The 24,501-nt window shown below is 39.9% G+C and overlaps 1 protein-coding gene across 4 annotated transcripts; it reads right to left on the reverse strand.

Moving 5' to 3' along the window:
- Nucleotides 1-805: 805 nt before the first annotated feature.
- On the reverse strand, nt 806-23,761 carry arhgef9a (Cdc42 guanine nucleotide exchange factor (GEF) 9a). 4 transcript variants are annotated; one of them, XM_024012917.2, is made up of 11 exons: nt 23,574-23,761; nt 18,898-19,077; nt 18,403-18,492; nt 11,834-12,058; nt 6,769-6,948; nt 6,244-6,476; nt 5,785-5,914; nt 4,937-5,068; nt 3,255-3,498; nt 3,107-3,175; nt 806-3,001 (listed from the first exon to the last, which is right to left on the reverse strand). In XM_024012917.2, exons 1-11 carry the CDS (start codon nt 23,592-23,594, stop codon nt 2,832-2,834), a joined length of 1,674 nt encoding a protein of 557 aa, XP_023868685.1. In that variant the 5' UTR covers nt 23,595-23,761; the 3' UTR covers nt 806-2,831. The 4 variants fall into 4 exon arrangements, with proteins under 4 accessions (XP_023868685.1, XP_023868686.1, XP_023868687.1 ...); XM_024012918.3 differs by lacking the exon at nt 23,574-23,761 and adding an exon at nt 23,154-23,374; XM_024012919.2 differs by lacking the exon at nt 18,403-18,492.
- Nucleotides 23,762-24,501: the final 740 nt, after the last annotated feature.

The following is a 24,501-nucleotide window of genomic DNA, read 5'->3' on the forward strand; positions in this document are numbered from 1 at the left end:
TTTGGCATACTCCAAGCAGGCTGTTATGTGCCTTTTACTGAAGAGTGGCTTCAGTCTGGCCACTCTATCATAAACGCCTTATTGGTGGAGTGCTGCAGAGATGGTTGTCCTTCTAGAACTCTATCAGAGTGACTATTGGGTTCTTGGTCACCTCCCTGACCAAGGCCCTTCTCCCCCGTGAGCTCAGTTTGGCAGAGTGGCCAACTCTAGGAAGAGTCTTGGTGGTTCTAAACTTCTTCCGTTTAAGAATGATGGACACCACGGTGTTCTTGGGGACACTCAATTATACAGACATTTTTTGGTACCCTTCCCCAGACCTGTGCCTCCACATAATCCTGTCTCGGCGCTCTACAGACAATTCCTTCGACCTCATGGCTTGGTTTTTGCACTGACATGCACTTTCAACTGTAGGACCGTATATAGACAGGTGTGTGCCTTTCCAAATCATGTCCAGTCAATTGAATTCACCACAGGTGGACTCCAAGTTGTAGAAACATCTCAAGGATGACCAATGGAAACAGAATGCACCTGAGCTCAGTTTCGAGTCTCATAGCAAAAGGTCTGAATACTTATGTAAATAAGGTATTTCTGTTTTGTTTTTAATAAATACATTTGCAAACATATCTAAAAACCTATCTTCGCTTTGTCATTATGGGGTATTGTGTAGACTGTAGAGGATTTTAATTTAATTTAATACATTTAGAACAAGGCTGTAACGTAACAAAATGTGGAAAAAGTCAAGGGGTCTGAATACTTTCCGAAGGCACTGTATCTGCAATAGACAATAAATTGATTTCTTTACACATTAATGGTAATTCTTTAATAGTAGATCTTATACATGACTTCTCTTACAGGTTGGTGTGCTTCATTAGACTGTCTTTTGGTACATTAAGAAGGAAAGATAAGGAGAGATGGTGATTATTTGAGGAAAAAGTAAACAAACACCTGGCATTCAGAGAAATGAATTTAGATAATCTTGGTGGTTATCCCTCTCATTAGAATTTGTTAATGCACATCTATTAACACCTAACAGGGTACTGCACAACTTCAATTATTAAGAAGGAAACAATCATGTTAACGCATTTTGATTTATTCCAAGCCATTGTCACAGAATTAATGATAAATCATCCATAATTATCAATAAAACCAAAAATGAAATTAAACAACTTATCAATTCAGATATTTAAGCATTTGTTTTCATTATAAAATGCACTTTTTAAAATAAATGTATGAATGTTCCATATCAGTTCATCAAGAGAAAATGCCTTAATATTTAAAGTGTTTTTTTCCTTCAATATTACTGCACACTTTCATATTGCGCTTTTATACTGTATCTAATGCAATGTATTAAATCCTAGTTGATCTTTTTAGGCATATAAATAAATATCCTTTTAAAAATTGTTTTTACCCTTTGAATACAAATATAGATAACAAGCTTGACCACCAGCATTTCCTTTGCATTTTTCATGTGAAATTCTGGTATAACTTTGTTGTTGAAGTAGCCATCATAATGCCTAAAAAACCCACACTGGAGTCCCCCTGAAATGTTCCCCATCTTCTGCTTCATCTAAGCCTGGTGGCAGACCAAGCCAAGGATTTAACCTGCAATGACAGGCGTAAAATCAGCATGTCATAACATTGTGCTGGCACTATGAAAGCCACCACAGGAAAAAGACTACCAAGATGTTTTAACTGTAGTTTGGCTACCTTAAAGTGGTATTCTTTCACTATCAAGAATGAATATCACATGAAAATAAAGCCAATGAATAGGGGTTTAACCATGGTCATTTATGGAACTATCGTCAAATAATTTTATAGTAGGCCTTTTTATTTCTGAAACTTATGCGATCACAATCTTTGTTAAATGACTTGGGAGGTTGAAAGGCATTCTAGCAGACTCTTCTACCTGATGAAATCACAGATGGATCTTAGGTAAGTGCAACTATAACCACATATTATTCTACAATGACTGAGGTGCCCGGTGGTAAAGAAAGCACTATGCAATGATAGCTGAATATAGCCTACTGTAATATCAGGTCTCAAACTACCATCCTGGTTATGTAAAATCAGTGTGAATGACTATTTAAGAGAACACCACAATATGATATTCCTATCAGACTTAAGTACCTACATGTAATAAAAATATATACAACATATATACCCTGTCAACAATATAAGATGTATTTGAATGAGTCACACTGAAGTTGATGATGCGGATTCTCTTTTTCCTTTGACCCGTAAGAATATAATTGCACAATAAATACCTACAATGGACTTCACCATGCATTATAAATTAACAAAAATAAAATGGAAATAAATACTCAAAAACAATACAAGACTGATGAATCTGGCCAGCATTTTACTTTAACAAAAAAAAAAAAAAATCATAAAATGCCCATTAAGGTCACAGTGAACTGTAGGACACAACCAGATTTGGCATAAAGATCAATGTATGACTAGTGCTTCCTCAGTTTTAAATGTGGACACAAATGTTCTGTTCGTTTTTCCTTGAAACTCACGGTTCCCTTTTCCATTGTCCAAGGATTAGTAGAGGTCACAAAAATATTCTCACAGATCAAGAGATAGGAAGGTGTTTTGGTTTCTCTCAGGTTCCAAAGGTGTGGTCATTCGCTGTGGTAGTTGTGTTGGTAGTTGTCATTGCAGTCATACAGGTAAAGTGATTACAACAGCACAGTCATCAATGAGATGCTCACAAGCTAAATGTTTGACAATCCAAATACTCGTGTTCAGCTTTCCCTTAAGAGTCACAATTGAAATACAATGGTGCTTCTCAAAAAAATAAGGTGGTCTTTCTAAAATATATCTCTTCTCTATTTCCTAAAGGGAGTTAACCTGCTGAAGCTCTGCCAGAAGGGAGACTTGCACCTTTCAGGTTCAGGGAATTCAAATTCTGATTGTTCCATGCCGTCTCCTACCAAGTACTGTCCTGGATTCATGGGGTCCATAGGAGGGGGGTATCCAGGGGGCACAGACCTATGGCCTACACATGGGAGAAGAGATATATTAAAGGAGGAGAGAGATACACTATAGATGGACTAAAAACAAAAAACTGTTAGTTAACTAATTTGGGAAAGTGTGCATTTACCTTTTTGTTTGGTCATTCTTCGCACTGTCATCGCTGCTTGTCGCTTCTGATACTCTGATATCTCAAAACCTGAAAAATATAAATAATTGTTATATTCATTCACCATTTTCATTTGTTGTACAAATGAACATTTCTTTCACATACACACCTATTTTTTCATCCTCTTGCACCATCTTGCGTTCCTCGTGAAAAGCTTTTAGCCAGCGAAGTTTCTCCTCCAGCTTCTTGGCCAGGAAGATGTGGATCTCGTCGGAGTCCTTATTACTCAGCTTGAACGCATTCTTCACACTCACATTGAAGTCATCATCCCGCCCATCCACAGCATCAACTAAATTGTACCTGTCCATATCCATGCGGCCCTTGTAGTACAGGATGTCTCGTCGTATTAAGTCCTGAGGGAAAAGTAAGGGAGTGAGGAGTGGAAGGGAAAAATAAAGTAGAGAGTGGATTCTAATTTACTTTGAATTATCTACACCAGTGCTTTGAACAATAGTGAGGCACTGCGAAACCCAGGTGACAGACAGACAGGAAATGAAAAGGCTTGAATTCCTGGCAGCCAGGAAGAAATAAGTGCATTTTTACTAATTGCAGCCTATCAATTTCCCTGTGATAGACAGGGTTCCATCCAATCACCCTGATGAATAATGCACTTTGCTGTAAACAGCTGCTCCTGATTCCAGGTGTCCCATCCCCATTTCTGCTGCGTACTATGTATTCCTGTCCCCTCAGAGAGCTTGTGTCACACATGTCCCAACGGTAGGGGTAAACTCAGAGACACAACAGCCCTGTGTACTGTACTGTAAGCCTGTCAGCTTCCCCTAGCTCCCCTTTGGACATGACGGCCTTATGTTACAACACTGTTGTCATCCACCTCAGGAGCAGGAATCAATCACAGTGCTGAGGGGATGGAGATAAAAGATAAGACCTCACAGACAAGCAGGAATGAATCTCCATCCAGTTCTGTTACAACAAGTACCACAGGGTCCATTTTCAGGAGCTGAATTAAAGATGTGTTCCTGACCATTTTAATTTCAAACTACAAATCGCATGGTGACAATATATCACACATAATTTCCCTCACTGTGAAGTTTGTGAGCTACCATCACATTTGAATGACAGCTTTTACAAAGACTCATACTAATAGGCCTAATTCATGGGATTGATTGTGGGTTTAAGAGCTAAACACTTCATGAATTGAGAATCTCTTAGCATGACATTTGAGAATCTCTCAACACATGTTGAGCTATTGGATGCATTTCAGAACTTCGTAAATTTCTATTTTTTTCTTGAGATGCTTATTTTTTTAACAGTTAAAGTTTTGTGTATATGACTCAAATGTCTTGTCGGAATTGGGGAGTAAAAAGGAATTGCTGTCATAAAAACTACTATCAAACAAGCCTGTTCGGGCATAAAAACTACTATCAAACAAGCCTGTTCGGTCATAAAAACGGTAGTTATAATGTCCTAAGCTCTGTCTTTGTCACCACAGCGGCGAGGCTAAGCATTTTCTCATACAAGCCTGTGACTTTCTGTTTCGCACAATAAATCATTACCCCTTAGGCACATTAATCTGGTGACTTGACTCTATCAAGCAGCGACCTTCATTTGCCTTGAACCTGGGAGTGTAACTAAGGGTACAAACACACGTACTGATTTTGCTGCCATGCTTTATTCACAAACAAACTGACCGGTTGATCACATTCTTAACAAATTCATGCCAACTCTGTCTGCAAAAGAGAGGGGTTACATAGGCAATATGTACACCTGGGAGTGCCAAGACTGGTTCCGATCAATTCAATAGCATTTGTGACCCAGATGTGGCCACCTTACCTTTTTACACAGAACCATCTGATGGTCGAACAGGAAGAAGACCCTGGTCTGACTCCGCCCATATGGCTGGTAGATCCATGACATCTCCCCAGTGTAGACCAGCTCTGTACTCCTGTCTAGAATATCATCCCCCTGCACAGAGAAATACAAGACGGTCAGATCTTTAAACAGGATCAATAACACAGTCTGTGATACATAGTCAAGAAAACGGAATCATTTTATGCTTATGACATTAGAAAAGTGACTGATAAGATACTGACTAGTAAGACAGGCTTCCTCTGGTAAGACAGGCTTCCGCTTCCTCAAATACATAGATGGTGACAAAGTAGAACTCTGGTGGGTTTGATTTTTTTTAACTTGACATAATTACAGTACCTCAGTGATTGTGCAACTCTGGAAAAACTCTTCAACTAGGTCAGAGTGGCCTGATAACGCTAGCTCTCTCACATCGAATATAGGCTCGAGTCTAGCAACACAGATCCTTCCACTTCCTTTTCTCACTCCTGATTAACTTCATCCCGATGAAATGGAGTGCTTCAAAATGCACCGCATCTGACAGTCTGTTTTCTTATTTCATCAAAAGAGTACATACTCCAAAAGGAGCAATTTATATATTTTCCTTTGGAAGAAACAACTTCTTGCCTCTAAACCTTCATAAAAGGTCTATGTGACAGCTTATCAAAATATTTGCATTGTAAAATACATTATGTTTCAAACTCTGACCAAAACAAACTAGTAGCAAAGGAGTGAGTTGACAGAGCAAAACCATTAACTAAAAACGGCTTGTTGTATGTGTGTCCCACAGTACTTGTTAGTTCCTCAGCCATGTCACCCTGTCTCAGTCCTACCTCCCAGTCCAGCACAGACGCCTGCCACTGTGCTATCTTGTCAATGTTTTCCAGGCGACGCTTCCTCTCGTTAATCTGCTGAGTGACGTTCCGCATGACAGCCAGCGCTGCAGCGACGTAACGGTAGTCACTACGAGAGGGGAGGAGACACAATGTTATAGTGGGGGTGACTAAGAAGGAGGAATAGATCAACAAAAGAACTGTAGATAGTCAGGCATACCGTGCCACATCTCTATCACAGCTTCACTGCACAAAACAACAATACTTTAAGTTTAGCATCCACGAATAGGATCCTCACATATTAATGAAAGATCCTCAAGTCTCATACTGGCCAATTAGCCTGAGAGCAAAAAATACCAATCACTCCAGCAGTATCTTTATTAGTAGAAACAATGCTTCATCATGACACAGAGGTGAATGTAAATATTTGATGTGACATTGAGACTAAGGGACAGGTACCTGTGCTCCTGGACAGTGTACTTGAGCAGCTCTGCCAGCTGCAGAGGGTACTTGCAGATCTTCTGGACGGGCGTGAGCAGAAAGCCATCAATGGCGATGTCAATCATCTGCTGCACCAGGCGACACGCCTCGAAGAAATGCTGATAGCGGCCATCCTTCATCAGCCGAGAGAGCTCCATGCAGGCATCCACGTGGTTGTTGCAGTACTCTGAGTAGATCCAAAAGCCATCTTGCTGCAACAGATAAACGTGTACACAGTATGTTTGAAATGCTGAAACAAGCTGAATTCTTTTTTTTGGGGGGGGGAGTTAACAAAATAGTGAGGGTGCACTACTGCCTTAAGTTACCATTGAAATTAATAACCAACGGGAACTCTGAAATGCCCCATCATCAAGGTTCTCAGATGTATGAAAAATGATGAGAATCCAATGGACATGTATATATGATACACAAGGTTTACTCAAACCTATTGAGGGATTACATTTAAAAAACACTTGAAATCTTGAGAGATACAAAAATGCTTACATGCTCTAGGAAGCAGGGACCTATTTCACTGAGATGAGGTTCTTCTGTATTGTACTGCTTCTCCAGGTCTCTGACAAAGCCCATTTGAAACCTGTAGATATCTTCAATGTTCCCAAATATGACTCTCAACTGGTCATCATTGAACATGTCTCTTCTTTTTTTACATTGCCGGAAGTAACCCTGAGGCAACAAAGAAAAACAAATGGTTTTGATCCAATATTATGCATTTCAAATGATAGTATTTCATTGATGTTGCATGGCATCTCAGATGATTTTTTCTTTACTGCAGGGTGTCCATGTAAAAATCTTCCCAGCATGAAATAGTTCCCAATCGTTCTGATTGTGTTGTGATTGTAACGTCATGCAAAATTTCTCCCAACGTGAAAATATTCCCAGTTCAATAATTGCACGTGCGTCTCTTTATGTGGATGGCGGAGCTAGGCGGATGTTTCTTTCACCCCCTCCCGTAGCGCCCAAGTCTTTACACTGGCAACATATCTCTCCTCACATCAACCCTCAGCACTTAGACGCGTCAGTCCGGGTGTATATATGCCAACCTCACGCCTCAACAAGCTTCTGATTGGTCAGTGTCAATACTCCTGGCCACCATTGAATGGCAGATGTGTGAAGCAAATGCGCGTTCTCACAGAACAGTTTTTCGAGGTCATGACAGGGTGAGAGAAACATCTGCACGAGCTCAGCCATCCACATAAAGATCTGCGCGTGCAATTATTGAACTGGGAACTATTTCACACTGGGAATATTTGTACATGACACAGGGCATTCAAACAGTTTTGTCTGAGTTTAAAAAAGGCATCAGTGCCAATGACTGAATCATAATCATTGTTTATTCACTGTTTAATTTCCCATCGAATTTATTTTTCTAACCACATTTTTCCCAGATTAGATCTAGAGGGAAATAAAGGCAGGGAAGATGGCTACAGCTCTATAAGCAAGATTCTCAGTTATGTAACTCATCCCCTCTGTGGGAGCTCATTTCTCCAATAACATTTCAAGTCATTCATGAAATATCCTATAGTTTCACACTTAAGGGACCCATCACGCTTCAATACGCATTCCCAGTCACCTAGACATTACGATTTGCCATGTGATGTTGCTTACACAATTTATGTTTTCTCTGCGTCATTTTGGGGGTTTCGAAGCACATTGTGATTATGTAATATTTATGTGGGAACAGAGGGAAAACTGATGAAAAACGTCTGATTGGGTAACAGCTTTTTGAGTACTTTTTCATGTACTCTCCTGGGTGTGTTGTTTGACGGAGACAGGTGGTGCGTGAAGAGATGGAGTGCTTGTTTCTATATGCTGGGGAAGAGTGGTGTGGGATGGGAGGGATGCTATTTCTGAGCCCACAACCAGCACTTACGGGTCAGCCATCGCTTCTAATCTCTCACTAAAACACTGTAGCATGTCACTACTCTTTAGAACATAATTGACTGAAGTTTGCCTTTAGACACATTTTGTTCCTAGCCCATGGAAAGCACTGTACTGCATAATCTAAATCTGCACAAGAGCTGTTATAGCACTGTGGAAATATTGGATATACAATTTATTGGGTACTTAGATAAATACACTTTTTTTCCATGCCCATTAAATATTTCATATTGGATCATCACTAATAACCTGTCTTATCTTGCTATGAATAGTGGTTGGGTAATGGCCTAAAACAAGGTAATTGTCTAAAACAGAGATAGGCAACTCGAGACGTCATTAAAAAAAACACTCCCCTCCCCAACACGTTTTTTTTCTTCAAATGACCCTCCCTTTGTACTGTAAAATTTTTTGCACATCCTCCCCCCTCAAAATGTACTCAAAAATAATGATTACCACCATAAATAACAATAACTGTAGCAACCGTTGAAGTTATCGACTTTACCACTTTAGCATTGCTTTGTGGCACAGTCAGTTTATTATCAGGGCTAACGGTCTAGAAGGTTAAGGGTTCGCAGACAACGACCGAAAAATGGACAACAAAAAATGACTCTCGTTACACTACGATCAGAATCGGCTGCAGAATCGGCTGCAGAATCAGCTAGGGGGAAATCCATTTAACATTTTATGACATTTATAAATTATATAAAATACATGCAACGAATTTTCCACCAACAGGTTTCTGTGCCAATGCACCACACACAACCAATAAGCAATGCATAACCGCATACCGACTTGGAACGCTTATCATCATAGTTTGCGTTGTCAACACCACAATCAAGTAGAGCATGGGTCTCCAACAGGTCGATCACAAACTACCAGTAACTCACAGGCCACATACGAGTAGCTCGCCAAACAATTCTGAAAGTACATGCAATTTTTACGTGTTCCACCACAAACTGTAATAAATAAATCTCCCAAGTATCAGACATTGCAAGCTCCCAGCTACTATCCAATCAACGTAACATTATCCCACCATTGGTTAGCTACCAATAGCTTAAAAAGACAAACCTAACACAATATCTGCCAATTAATTTCCAGCAATAATGCCCTGTCTGTGTTGTGTGCGTGTATGTGTATCACTCCGTGTGTAGCCAGGTGATATGATAACCGTCTTGTGGTTTAACATAAATACTTTCCCCAAAACCTTCTAAATTAAATGTTAACTGCGAAGTAGGCTTACCTGGCAGAAATGTATCATGAGGAAGTATATCATTTGTATATATTATTTGCAAAGTTTGCCATGAAATGAACAGCAGCAGAACAGAACCATCACTAGACCTGCACATTATACCGCACCCACCATATGCACAATTAAAGGGCCAGATTCGCAATTAAAGGGGAATTACACTCAGAAATCTACTTGTTAATTTCCTTACAGACCTAAAATAAATGGTCTTCTGATGTGATGTAAGCATTGACATGGACTCAGAACATCCAATTTCATTGTTTATCTATGAACAATTGTAGTTTTAAGAGTAAAATAAATAATATCTAAAACCAGGAACAATAAAACTGAGAAAACAGAATTTTGGAAAATATAAAACAGCATTCGGGGGGAAATAAATATCTGATTTGATAGGGCCCCCTTTAGAGTTGTTTATTAACTATTATTTTACCAGGTATATTAACAGAAACATTATTTTCTCATGTACACTAAGGACCTGGGGAAGAGTTGCAGGGGAGAGGAGAAGAGAATCATGTGCATATTTGAAAGCTAGAAAGGAAATTGTAGCTTGTGACATGTTTCATTTTTTAAAAAGTATTACTCATAATAGAAAAGGTTGGAGACCACTGAAGTAGAGTATGTCAATCTTGACCAGCAGAAAATGCATCCCTCCCTACTCAGCATCGTAGGCTTTGTTTGACAATCTCGATTGTAATTAAACTTTTTGGTGTTTTGTAACAGATGTCTCCTTCCATTAATCGAATGGCCGCTGCACAGTTTGGATGCTGGAATTATATTGGAATGGAGTGGATGAACATGCGCAGGCAGCATACAGGAGACTTTTGAAGTAGCCTTATCAGATTAAAGCATTGTGACTAGTTGTGTTTATGCCACACATAAAGGTAATGAATTTTAAAAGTTAAATTACAAATATTTAGGATAGATTGTAGCGTTAGGTTATAGGTCGTGTCATAACCGCTCGGATGGGAAAGGAGGCAGAACCCTGTTCAGCTTTCCTGAATAACTGGGCCTGCTGGGAGCATATAAAGGATGACTTGGGAGAATGATGATCGGCAACAGACAACGCATCAGTATCAGAAGTAAAAATACAGCCAGACCGGGCTGCTATGGTACCTTTCTATAATCTGTCCAAAGTAGACCCACAGCTGATCCAAATGGAATGAAACAAGGCTTTTGCGCCATTATTCAAATTACATTTCACTGCAGTTTACAGCCTAGTTGAATTGTACTCAATTGTACTCACTTGAAAACAATAACGCTATTATTAATTGGATTGTGGTGTTGTAGGCTAGTCTTGGTAGGATAATTTTATTGTCCCTAAACAAGATCAATACGGGGGCTTTTTAAGCTGCATGTCTTCACTGTTCTTTAATGCCTAGTGACGCACCTGGCCTCCCCACTGCCTATCAGCTATTCCTCCATCTTGTTGATTGATATGGAAAATTGGTGCAGATTTAAATTATTTTATGTGTTGATTGATAGTCAACACATCTGATTGATAGTTAACCTATTGCAGATCTGGACAAACGATCCAACAACCACTATTGTCACTATCGATAGAGGGCATGATAGACAGTTGACTGGTAGACTATATTGATCTGTTGTATAGTAAGCGTGCGGAAAAGCATAGTGCATAAAGGCGTCTGCATACTAGGTTCAGTTTGCTCCTAGCAGAACTAAAAAAAAACGGCAATAGGACTGTTTGTCCCTCTTGAGATGCCATAGCCAGTATACACACCTCAAAATATCCTGAATTAATCAAAGATAACTCAAGAAATCTGTAATTAATTTATACGTTTTTGCAGAGGTCTTTTTTAAATATTTTTTTTTTTTACATCTGCAGTATATTTCGCAAGTGAAAGAATGTGCATGAAAACGGGTCGTCTCTCATTGAATGACAATAAACACTTAATTGAAGAATCCCTACTGTTGACCAATCACCAATGAAGGGGCGTAAAACCCTTGCCGAAGACCAAAACAAACAAAAATGTAAAATATATTTTGCCCCCCAAAAAATGTCACTTAGGGGCTCCAAAAGGCTAGGGCTGGCACTGATTGCATGTAAGATGTTTTATTGTTACATACACCGGAGAAGTGCAGTGAAGTGTGTTGTTTTACAGGGTGAGCCATAGTAGTACGGCACCCCTGGAGCAAATTAGGGTTACGTGCCTTAATCAAAGGAACATCAACAGATTTTTCATCTTGTTGGCTTGGGTATTCGAACCAGCGAGCGACCTTTCATTTACTAGCCCAACGCTAGGTTATTTGGATACGTAGACCCGTGACCCACTGTGGCCCCTCATGACATTTTCATATTTTATGTGGCCCCCACCCCAATCAAAGTTGCCCATCCATGGTCTTTAACCTCTGCTTCACATATGCCCTTCTGTCTCTGGAAGATCTCCTCTAGCCAGCCAAGCCTACCTCACATATGTCCTTCAGGTGTTTGATGTAGTGACGCTCTGTGCTCATGATCTCGTTGATTACATTGGCCCTCATCTGGTCTCTGTTCTGGACGGTTTGGCCCAGGCAAAGACAGTCGCTGCTGCTGGGGCTGGCCTCCGCATGCCCGTTCTGGACCTCACTGGGGCTGGGGCTAGCCCCCTCAACTGTCTCTACCGTCGTGCTCTCCTCCTGGTTCACCCACAGCTGAGGACAGCAGAACACAACATGTCAGCCTGGACAAATAAACAGTAGCATCAACAATCAGGGTTCGGGTTGTAAGGGATCTAAAATATTATTAAAATACAAAAAACAACACCATATTAATTCCAAAGCCATGGGGCTTTTTCTCCCTATTCAAATTCATTTTCAATGCCACTTCTTCAGTTTAAATTGAACAATGTGTATCATAATTAGATTTGTCAAAAACGTGTTAAAAAAGTAAAGAAATATCCAGCGCCATGATAACGAGTTTTGATCAATTATGGAAATAAAAGTGCTGAAGACAAATTAGCTCCCTATTTAAAAAGAAGATGGAGAACAAGCTATAAAGGAAAAATACTGGAGTTTGATGCAGGTACAGCCAACTAGTGCAAAAGTAATATTGCAATATTGTCAAAACGATACGATATGATATATTGTCAAAAATAATATTGCGATATGTAACTGTATCGATTGAATAGGTTGAGCTAAAGCAACAGTATGCATCAAAACTAGAAAAAGAAACAAGCATGAAATTGCAGGTTAGGCTGTCAACACTGTCAATTTGAACATTGCTGGAACATCACTGTGACTGCACAATAGAACAGTCTGTTTCCAGCAATGTTCAAATTGACAGTGTTGGGGAGTAGTGAATTACATGTAATTCAATTAGTAATATACCTACATTTTGCAGTAGCTTGGTGGCAGTTGAACTCAATACAAATCTTGGTAGTGTTTTCAGTAGTTAATTACTTTTTTGCCATGTAGCGGTGTAGAAAACTACTGGAACAATACAACATTTTTTTCCAACCAAAAAAAAAGGGTGAAGTAGACAATAATTTCCTTTATTTTTCAGCATCAGACCTGCCAAATTCTCACTTGAAACAGAGGTTTTGTGTTTAATTGGTAGCTTGGTAAACTATATTTTCAGAGTAGCTTCCCCAACACTGCAAATTGATAGGGATATATCCTTAACATGCTATAACTTAATATAATGAACAATATGGGTCCACACAAGTTTAAACTTCTCAGTCTCAAAATGAGCAGTAGCCAATTAAAATAATCTACGTAGTTGCACTTGATACAATGCTAAATGTATAGCTGTTCCCATAAGATAACCTGCCACATTTAGCACGATGTTAACCTGACCAGCAGGCCAGTGATTATTTCCTGTAACAAATTCCGCATCAGCCTATCAAAGATCTTATACTTTATATCCACCAACCAATGGCATTTCTTAAAATAGGTCAACTTGGCCACCAGAGGGATATTTTAAACCTCCAAATTCAAGGTTTACTTATGTTCCACTTAGTATGTCACAATTGTAGTGTGCCAATATTGCATTGTGCTGATTTCTTGCTATATGACAAAACCTCACGTTTTTCACACACATCCATGTGCTTTTACGGGAAAAAGATAAAGGAGGTCTATACGACATTTACGTTTAACATACAACTTTTAAAAACATTTGAACTTATGGTCTTGTCAAATAGCTGTCATGTACCTCCATTATTATTGCTGCCAGGTAGCATATACCAGTGAACTGTGAATCTGCAGGATGCGGTAACAGTGGGTTTGAGGCCCCCTTGTGTCTCACAAAGTCACAGCGGTTGGAACAAAAAATCTCAAATGTGGACTCATCAGACCAGATTTCCACTGGTCTAATGTCCATTGCTCGTGTTTCGTGGCAAAAGAAAGTCTCTTCTTCTTATTGGTGTCCTTTAGTAGTGGTTTCTTTGCAGCAAATTGACCATGAAGTCCTGATTCATGCAGTCTCCTCTGAACAGTTGATGTTGAGATGTGTCTGTTACTTGAACTCTGTGAAGCGTTTATTTGGGCTGCAATCTAAGGTGCAGTTAACTCTAATGAACTTATCCTCTGCAGCAGAAGTAACTAGCCTAGTGGTTAGAGCGTTGGGCCAGTAACCTGAAAGGTTGCTGGATCGAATCCCTGAGCTGACAAGGCAGAAATCTGTTGTTCTGCCCCTGAACAAAGCAGTTAGCCCACTATTCCCTGAAGATGTTGATAAAGGCAGCCTCCGCACCTCTCTGATTCAGAGGGGTTGGGTTAAATGCGGAAGACACATTTCAGTTGAAGGCATTCAGTTGTACAATTGACTAGGTATCCACCTTTCCTAACTCTGGGTCTTCCTTTCCTGTGGCGGTCCTCATGAGAGCCAGTTTCATCATAGTGCTTGATGGTTTTTGCGACTGCACTTGAAGAAACTTGAAATTTGCCGTATTGATCGATCTTCATGGCTTAAAGTAATGATGGACTGTTGCTTACTTGAGCTGTTCTTGCCATAATACGGACTTGGTATTTTACCAAATAGGGCTATCTTCTGTATACCACCCCAACCTTGTCACAAGACAACTGATTGGCACAAACACAATAAGAAGGAAAGAAATTCCACAACTTAACTTTTAACAAGGCACACCTGTTAATAGGTGAAAACCTCATGAAGCTGGTTGAGAGAATGACAAGAGTGTGCAAAGCTGTCATCAAGGCAAAGGGTGGCGATGTTGATGAATCTCAAATAAAAAATATATTTTCATTTGTTTAACACTTTTTTGGTTACTACATGATTCCATGTGTTATTTCTTAGTTTTGATGTCTTCACTATTATTCATCTACAATGTAGAAAATAGTAAAAAATAAACCCAGAAATGAGTAGGTGTGTCCAAACTCTTGACTGGTACTGTACATATTATTCAATCATTGCATCCACACTGGTTCTATTTGTGACGCTTGATGCACTACAAGTCCTGCCTCTCCCATCTCAGTCTGGTCAGCATGTTAGCGCCTGGCTACGCATACTCTCGTTGACGTGCGCAAGCCGTATGGGTGCAATGATTGAATAACATGTATGTGTACATTTATTTTGCAACGGGTGGTGTGGTTAGCATGTATGTCTGGCAGGTTATCCTATGGGAAAAGCTAACATGTAGCGGTGTATCACATGCAACTACGTCAACGATTTTAATTGGCTGATGGGCATTTTGAGAACTTCTACTTTTTCTAATGTTCGCAAGTATGGACCCGATAAATATATACCATATAGTTCTGTACATGAACAGTTTCCTTATATTCACATCGAACCCCAATATCAGGAGCCACTAGAACAGGCGACCCTGGGACCCCCATCATACGTTTTTTTGTTCACATGTTTTGTCTTATCATCAGGTGAATGATAATGGCAAGGAGAAGTAATCAACATTTTAAAATCAATAGATTTGGTAGATAGTTTTTCATTGTTTTGACCTCCCCACATTATAATTGGAAGACGCATACACACGGTCAAGAAATAACATTGTAATACAAAAGGGATAAAAACATGAAACAATGAACATGAAGTCCTTCTACGCAGTATTCATTGTTTGATTAAAATCTGATACCTCCTAGTTGAGGGAGTTGGAGGAGTTGGGAGCGCATTAGTGCATTGGTTGCTTGAAGGCATCTCAAGGAATGAACTGTCACTTTGTGTAATCCTCAAAGGAAACTAATTTTAGCAACCTTGCCAGAGGACACGGGGTAGGTAGCTGACTCCTAATACACATCTACACAATCATGATGTTTTTCAGGAAAAATACACATTACAAAGCCAGCCATGATGCAACTGTATTGTTAATGGGCACATTTCCCTCTAGGATATGAAGGTACTATTTTCCCATAGAATTAGCTTATAATTTCTTGTCACATAAATAAAATCAAACACAAACTCTAGCAATCACTGAGTAAGATGAGATGATGAGATCAGTTGGTAGATTCAGTCAAATAAAAAAAAAGATGAGGTCGAAGCATTTACTCATTTACTTAGAGTTTAGCTCAATCGTAATGACAGATAGTGGGATCTGAAATGATTGACACCCTTGATAAAGATGAGCAATCATGACCATATAAAAGAAATAATTCAAATATTGTATGTTAAGAAAATTGGGAAATGATATTATTTTATACAAATACAATTGCTCAGAGATAGATCATACCCGCAAGACATGGTAAAAACCCCTGTTATTGGTAATTGTGAGAGGTTAGCATGTCTTGGAGGAAAACGACATATACAAATGTATGTGGACACCCCTTCAAATTAGTGGATTCGGCTATTTCAGCCACACCTGTTGCTGACAGGATTATAAAATCGAGCACACAGCCATACAATCTCCACAGACAAACATTGACATTAGAATGACCTTACTGAAGAGCTCAGTGACTTTCAAAGTGGCACCGTCATAGGATGCCACCTTTCCAACAAGTCAGTTCGTCAAATTTCTGCGCTGCTAGAGCTGCCCCAGTCAACTGTAGGTGCTGTTATTGTGAAGTGGAAACGTCTAGGATCAACAACGGCTTAGCCGCGAAGTGGTAGGCCACACAAGCTCACAGAACAGGACCACCAAGTGCTGAAGAGAGTAGCGCGTGAAAATCGTCAGCACAAGAACTGTTCGTCTGGAGATTAACGAAATGGGTTTCCATGGCCAAGCAACCGCACACAAGCCTAAGATCACCATGCGCAATGCCAAGCGTCGGCTGGAGTGGTGTAAAGCTTGCCGCCATTGGAAACACTCTCTCTGGAGTGATGAATCCCACTTCACCATCTGGCAGTACGACGGAGGAATCTGGGTACGGTGGATGCCAGGAGAACACTACCTGCCCCAATACATAGTACCAACTGCAAAGTTTGGTGGAGGGGGAATGAAGGGAAATATTGTGAAGGGAAATCGTAATGCTACAGCATACAATGACTTTCTAGACAATTCTATGCTTCCAACTTTGTGGCAACAGTTTGGGGAATGCCCTTTCCTGTTTCAGCATGACAATGCCCCCGTGCACAAAGCGAGGTCCATACAGATATGGTTTGTTGAGATCAGTGTGGAAGAACTTGACTGACCTCCACAGAGCCCTGACCTCAACCCCATCGAACACCTTTGGGATGAATTGGAACACCGACTGCGAGCCAAGCCTAATCGCCCAACATCAGTGCTCAACCTCAGTAATGCTCTTGTGGCTGAATGGAAGCAAGTCCCTGCAGCAATGTTCCAACATCTAGTGGAAAGCTGTTAAGGGTGGAGGCTGTTATAGCAGTAAAGGGGGGACCAACTCCATATTAATGCCCATGATTTTGGAACTTGATGTTTGATGAGCAGGTGTCCACATACTTTTGGTAATGTAATATTATATTCTTATTTACAGTAAAACTGACACCAAAATGACAATACATTATTAATCATTCATTTCGATTGGACACAAAATAATCTGAAACACAACCAAAACAAACTGCAAACGCATCTAATAAGTTTGTAGAGTCACAAGCTTGATGTAATCATTGTGTGCTAGGAATATGGGACCAAATACTAAACGTTTGACTACATTATTTATAATAATCTTTAGGGGTGTCAATAATTCTTACCCCTACCTTTTTGAGAATTTTTTTTATTTTTCTATGAACAATTGTATTAGTATAGCTCAATATTTGAATGATTTATTTCATACAGTCATTATTGCTCATCTTGATCAAGGGTGTCAATCATTTTGGATCCTACTGTATCTGACTGTTTGTTTGCAAATATGAGGTAGTTGTGGTCATTAAACCTATATCTATATTACAAACACTAGACCCCACCATAACATACATAGAGTCATGGGACCCTTCTGAGATTGATTTTAAATATGCATGTGGCCATACAGAATTCACATATGGCCTGTGCTGTAAGTAATCTTTTCCAGACATCAGGTCTCAGTGATTGATGGTACTGTGTACACAGTATATCTCAGCCTGAGTACATTGTCCACGGGTGTCTATTTAGAGCCCACTCTCTCTGTTTCCTTGGACCAGTGGACAAAAGCTGCATGGTCAATTCATAGGATGGGCACAATAATCCAGAAATGCTCTTAAGATTTTAGAAAATGTATGTTCCTGAAAATAACTTCCAACATGACAACAAATCCGGTTACATAAAATAACCATTAAATAGCTTTTATTTGAGTCACTCATCAAGCCTTGTTCGTTTTATCTACCTGTTTGATATGCCCTGTCCTCTGCTAAAAGGTTGGTCATACATGTTTCATCATTCCGATCTGAGATGAATCAGTGCCTCAGTGCTTGCTTTTCAGTTGAGTGAGAGTGCAGAGAGTGAGAAAAAGAGAGTAAGTGAGAGTGAGAAAGAGAGTGTTGTTTGAGATACCATAGTTTGACCGTAATGCTATTACAAGCTTGACACTTGAAGCATGGTGATGTCTGCAAATGGAAGCAGTAGTATAAAGCGACAGGATGTTAGATATGGGGTGGTCCAGTGTGCAGTGAGATGCTAGTTAAAACAGTTGCTTTGAAATACTGCTGAAACTATTAAACGCACCTTGGTAGTTGTGTTTTGGAACCTTGGAGCTGCTATAGGGTTGATATAGAAAACCTGTTTTGTTTGAGGTTGTGGTGGGTGGGGTTCAACCTTTGGAGAGAAAAACATGACATACCTCGTTCAGACTCATTTTTACAGTTGGCAGATGGAGAAGGCTAGTAGTGATAACCCCGCAAAGTAATAACTCCTCACTTTTCTGAAGTCTTCTTGTTTTCACAGTATTTCAAATTGGACTAGTAAATATTTTTAGTTCCTGTGAGATTAGCATGGCATAATCATATTTTGATCTATATCAAAATATCATCATCATCACCCAAGCCTAAAATATCTGCCCTCAAAACAGGGCAGTGAATCAACGATAATTATCAATGATAAGGCAATGGCAAGGGATAATCCATCGGAGCATTGAGAATAGGTGGTAAACCCTAGTGTACTTGTTGAGGGGCAAGACACGGTGCAGCAGAGAATGAGAAAATATTTGATGGCTCCACTCACTCTCACAAAGCTGGCTGGGAACCATCCTTCTTCATCATCAATCTGTCCCCACCACCAGTCCTTATTTGATGCATCGAGGACCTTGATGACATCCCCTGCCTTAAATGCCAACTCCCTGTCGGCCATGGTGACATGATCCCATACTGCCTCAGCGCTGACGATGGATCCTCCACTGATCAACTGTGGGAGAGGGGTGAGGGGTGAAGGGAGAGAGGGGTTGAGGTAGGGGAGAGGAGAGAAGGGAAGTGAGAGAGAAGAGAAGAGAGGAGAGGAGGATTGGGGTGAGGGGAGAGAGTGGGTAGAGGGAAAAGGTGAAGGAAGGGAGTGAGAGGAGTAGTGGTGAGGGAGAGAAGAGAGGACGGTAAGGGCTCATTAGTACTTTTACAAGGGCAGGAGGGCACTGTCAAGTCTTAGTGACAATATCTGAGTTTCAACCAATTTATCTACTTATTCATTTTTTTAAATTATTATTATATATATATATATATATATATATATAATATATATATATATATATATATATATATATATATATATATATATTATTATTATTATTATTATTTTTTTAACAAAATGACCAGTATTATAAAGGAGTTAACAATCTTTGATTCAGTGAAATTAACCTAACACATGAGGCTTTAATCAATGCCAAAAGTGATAAGCAATGGTGGATGATATAACTGCCTTGCTCAGGGTAGACCGACAGATTTTTACTATCGGCTCGAGGATTCAAATCCAGCAACCTTTTGGTAACTGGCCCAACGCTCTAACCACTAGGCTACCTGCCATCCCATGGAGGACACCCCAGTTTCGATCCCCCAAGACCTCATACCATAAATGGACACTGGTCTCTAAATATGATTAACTATAACATCCAGTAGTGGGTAGAGATGACTCAAGGATGATACCCAACAAACACATGCCTATTTTTAAAAATGTTTTATTTCACCTTTATTTAACCAGGTAGGCCAGTTTGAGAACAAGTTCTCATTTACAACTGCGACCTGGCCAAGATAAAGCAAAGCAGTGCGACAAAAAACAACACAGAGTTACACATAGTATAAACAAAAGTACAGTCAATAACACAATAGAAAAATCTATATACAGTGTGTGCAAATGGAGTAAGAGGTAAGCAATAAATAGGCCATAGTGCGGAAGTATTACAATTTAGCAAATTACACTGAAGTGATAGATGTGCAGATGATGATGTGCAAGTAGAAATACTGGGGTGCAAAAGAGCAAAAAAAGTAAATAAAACAATATGGGGATGAGGTAGGTAGTTGGGTGGCTATTTACAGATGGGTTATGTACAGCTGCACAATCGGTAAACTGCTCAGATAGCTGATGCTTGAAGTTGGTGAGGGAGATATAAGTCTCCAACTTCAGAGATTTTTGCAATTCGTTTCCATCATTGGCAGCAGAGAACTGGGAAGAAATGCGGCCAAAGTGGGTGTTGGCTTTGGGGTCCAGTGAGATATACCTACTGGAGCGCGTGTCACGGGTGTGTGTTATGGTGACCAGTGAGCTGAGATAAGGCGGAGCTTTACCTAGCAAAGACTTATAGATGACCTGGAGCCAGTGGGCCTGGCGACGAATATGTAGCGAGGGCCAGCCGACGAGAGCATACAGGTCGCATTGGTGGGTGGTATATGGGGCTTTGGTGACAAAACGGATGGCACTGTGATAGACTGCATCCAGTTTGCTGAGTAGAGTGTTGGAGGCTATTTTGTAAATGACATCGCCGAAGTTGAGGATCGGTAGGATACTCAGTTTTACAAGGGTATGTTTTGCAGCGTGAGTGAAGGAGGCTTTGTTGCGAAATAGGAAGCCGATTCTAGAATAAATTTGGGATTGGAGATACAAAATATGAGTCTGGAAGGAGAGTTTACAGTCTAGCCAGACACCTAGGTATTTGTAGTTGTCCCCATATTCTAAATCAGAACCGTCCAGAGTAGTGATGCTAGTCTGTCTGCTCACCCTCAGGGAATACCTCCTTCTACAGATTATCAATCTCAATCTGGGGTTTAGACATTAAAGTGGGGAAATCTAAAATTGTTCCCAAAAAATAAATGAAGTCTCATCTGTATTGCCATTGTAAAAGCCAGGTCAAACAAAATAAATTCACAGTTTTACAACCCTATTAATTGCATCACCCACAGGGATTTAAATATTACACTTGTGCCACTTTTTGTCTAGCCCCTCCGTCTCACGAAATGGCCCTAGATTTGTGGACAAAATCTGTAATTGGCCTTATTATGTCTAAAACAGATTTACTGTACATAAAACACTTTTCCTCTGTGTAAAAGATCAATGTTACATAAGATGATCAGTAGTACATTGTTCAGTCACACTACTACAAAAAGCAGTTAAATAAGGCCAAAAGAAGTAATATACCATCTTCTTCCAAATATCTTCTTGACTCAACATTTAACATTTTACATTAAAGTGTAAAAACCTAAATATGAACATAAACTATTGCTAACCTATTGCTCTAAAGAGCTGTGTGTAGTTGGATGGAGTGTGGTGGAGGCTATAGGGAGCAGGAGCACCATACTGAAACAGGGTGCAGATTGGTAGATGCAACATTGGTGCCGTGACCCAGATTACACAGCTGAGCTGCACTATCGGCTGGCCGATAAATCTCTAAATCATATCCGCTCTGCTTGGAGTGACTGTTTTTCTCATAATCCAAAATAAACTTTGGCATAATTTATGTTTTACTCAATAGCGTTTCTCTAATATATTATGTAGAGAAAAACTCAAATTGACCTACCCTCCATTCACACTTTAATGTCATTATCTATTCCAGGCCAAATGACTTTATGTATGAACATAATTAACATTTCTTTAAACAAAGATTTATGGAATAGACCACAGGTGCCCTGCCTGAGCTCCACCTGCAAACCTAATAACATCATGAGATAATGAAAAAAAAGGTGATATCTCAAACGATGAGAGATACAACAGGTTGAAAACAGACAGTAATCCCTCACAGTAATATACTAATTAACAAGTCAACATGTCCCCTGATAAGTGTCAAGAGAGCTCGCTCTCCACTATAACTCACATGCTCAAGAACAGAAAGGGGTATTTTTAGCTCCACATGCATCTCCATGTGAATGCACCCCTGCCTGCATTAAATATGCACACCCGTTTTGATATGACAACCTGTATTTGGCTTCCTCATAATACAATTAATGAATAAACTTGTCTTTTTAAAATAATGTCTGCATAGGCGTACTGACAGTAATACTGTTATTACACTAGAGCAGAGCATTCCCCTTTTGCAATACAGCTTTTTTATCTCCTGTGAGACTCAATGCATCACCATTTATTTAACTGGGACCCTGTGATATGAACAGCACTGTAAGCATTCAATACAACAGGGAGGTCTATGCATTATGTTGCAAACACACACACAAAACAAAACAAAAACATGCTGTTACATTCATAGCATCTGTAGAATTGTCACTATGAAAACGCAAACTGTATTATATTAGTTCTACATAAAAAAGAATATCCACATAACCATTCGTCATACTATTTAGGCCTACCAATTCGCATAAACTAAAAGCAATGTTTCGAGATATCCTATAGGCTACGTCATAAAATACAACATTATGTGGCACCATGGGGCCTACAGTGAGATAGGCCTAAGAGTAGAAGCATGGAAGTATATACATAAAAAACACTTCAATATCAATGTAAAACCATTACAAAACGGGTCAATATTTAAAAACAGAACTCTACATTCGATAAAACATTATATTATTAGGCTACTGAATAGCTCGTTTACAGTAGGCTAGATGATGCTGTTTTTGCATTGTGCCCAGTAGCCCTGAGACCCAAATGGCATGGTCAGTAGTTTACAAAACGCAATCTACAGCCTGAAGAATACCGTTATTCTATTTAATTATATTATTTTATCGCATGTGAGTCGAATCTTTTCAATCCTACCAGATCAAGAAGATTGTGATAAGACTATATTTATTTCAAACGAGCACCATATTGCCAACGCCAAGTAATCAACAGAACAGGATTTTACTGAAAAACATTGCCTCTCCCACATCGCATGCATAGATGTGTTTTACAACATGCCAATAAAATACATTTACAACGAGAGAACGCCGAGACAAGGAACAATTTCTAACAATCTATAACACCAATCTGGCGCCCGCGACTGCCATATGCCACTGATGGCCGACATGCTAAATACAATGTAAACCACAAACAAGATATGGTAATATAGAATATACCAGCGCCATTCATATCGTGATGAGGCCATGTTGAAGCCCTGTGTGTACCTCCATAAGAACACGCATTCACTCCCACTTCCTCGCCTCCACTGCACGCCGTGCGTACTTCAGTGCGGGCTGTGATTATCCATACGCGCACTGAGGCACAGTATCAGCAACCACCAACCACACAAACAAAAGCATCGCATTCGATAATTACGACAATGCAAATTATCATTTTCATATCCAAGGTCATAATGTAGAGCATGAGCTCTGCAACATTTAATCGGTTAAGGTGCATATTGCTGTACACCAACATTTTGTGACTGTTCATTTTATCCAAACGCAAGGAAACATTTCTGGTATAATCTCTAGCTACCTCCTCTTTCACATAACATTGTATTCATACGTATAACTCTCTTACAGAATCATCATCCTCACCATCATCATCCTCATCATCATCAGAGTCTGCACCGTTAGTTCCCCTTCCACTCTGACACCCGTCGTCCGCTAGTTTCCTGATTTGCCGACTTGAATGCCGTTTTGCATTAGGAGTAGGGGTCTTTGCATGCACAAAAATTGGGATGGTAACGTAGGCACTGTAGAATGCTACTGCTGCAACTCTCCCTGCGTAGCGGGGAGCAAAAATCTGGGCGGTGCTTCGTGCATAGAGGAACAAACCACAGGCACTCATTGGGGGCTCATTATGGTTCCTATCTATGCTTCAAACTGGGAGTCCTAACCTCGTGATGCTTGCTCATCAAAATATAGTTACAATCACGGACCAGAAATATTAAATCATAACAAGAGGAACATAGACACTGTATGGGGGTTATATTGGCCGGGCCAGTTGGCAATTAAAATGTTGTAATTTCATTATATGCCTAGGCTACTGTAATCATTGATAATAGTAAAAAAACAGGCAGGTTTTTGTAAAGAGAAATATTGACATCCACCCATTCTACACAAATCATTAAGTAACAGAGGTCTTAACAGTAGGATAACTACTTTGTAATTTATCTCAGTAGAGATGAATCTCTCCTCTTGGCTCCTGTGCATCTGTCACTCCAAATCCCCATGCACTCTGAGCTCGATTGTTCACTGGCCCCATCGCTGTCACTCCTGTAGCTCTCTCTCACAAGCATGATGAGAGAAGTGCATAGTTGCACTATCAGCCTTGGGTCTCAGACTTCCACCAACACAAACTTCAGGGGGAAAAACTCACAGAACTCTCATAAGGATAAAGACGAATAGAATTGAACAATAATTCAAATAAGACATATGAAAGCAACACAACACAGGATGAGGAGAAAACATGCTTTGGGCTAATAGCACAAGTGGATGAGGATAAGCAGCACCTCTGCTGTTC

This window comes from Salvelinus sp. IW2-2015, linkage group LG20 (genome assembly GCF_002910315.2).
Source record: "Salvelinus sp. IW2-2015 linkage group LG20, ASM291031v2, whole genome shotgun sequence".
NCBI classification, from domain to species: Eukaryota; Metazoa; Chordata; class Actinopteri; order Salmoniformes; family Salmonidae; genus Salvelinus; species Salvelinus sp. IW2-2015.

Bases quoted from the DNA above. Each gene is read 5' to 3' on its own strand.
- arhgef9a (XM_024012917.2), bottom strand. From the start codon at position 23,594: ATGATGATGAGGATGATGATG. The intron at 6,477-6,768 runs GTAAGCATTTTT...TATCTGTTGCAG, and splicing joins GTCCCTGCTTCCTAGAGCAT to CAAGATGGCTTTTGGATCTA. The intron at 5,915-6,243 runs GTACCTGTCCCT...CCCCTCTCGTAG, and splicing joins TACACTGTCCAGGAGCACAG to TGACTACCGTTACGTCGCTG.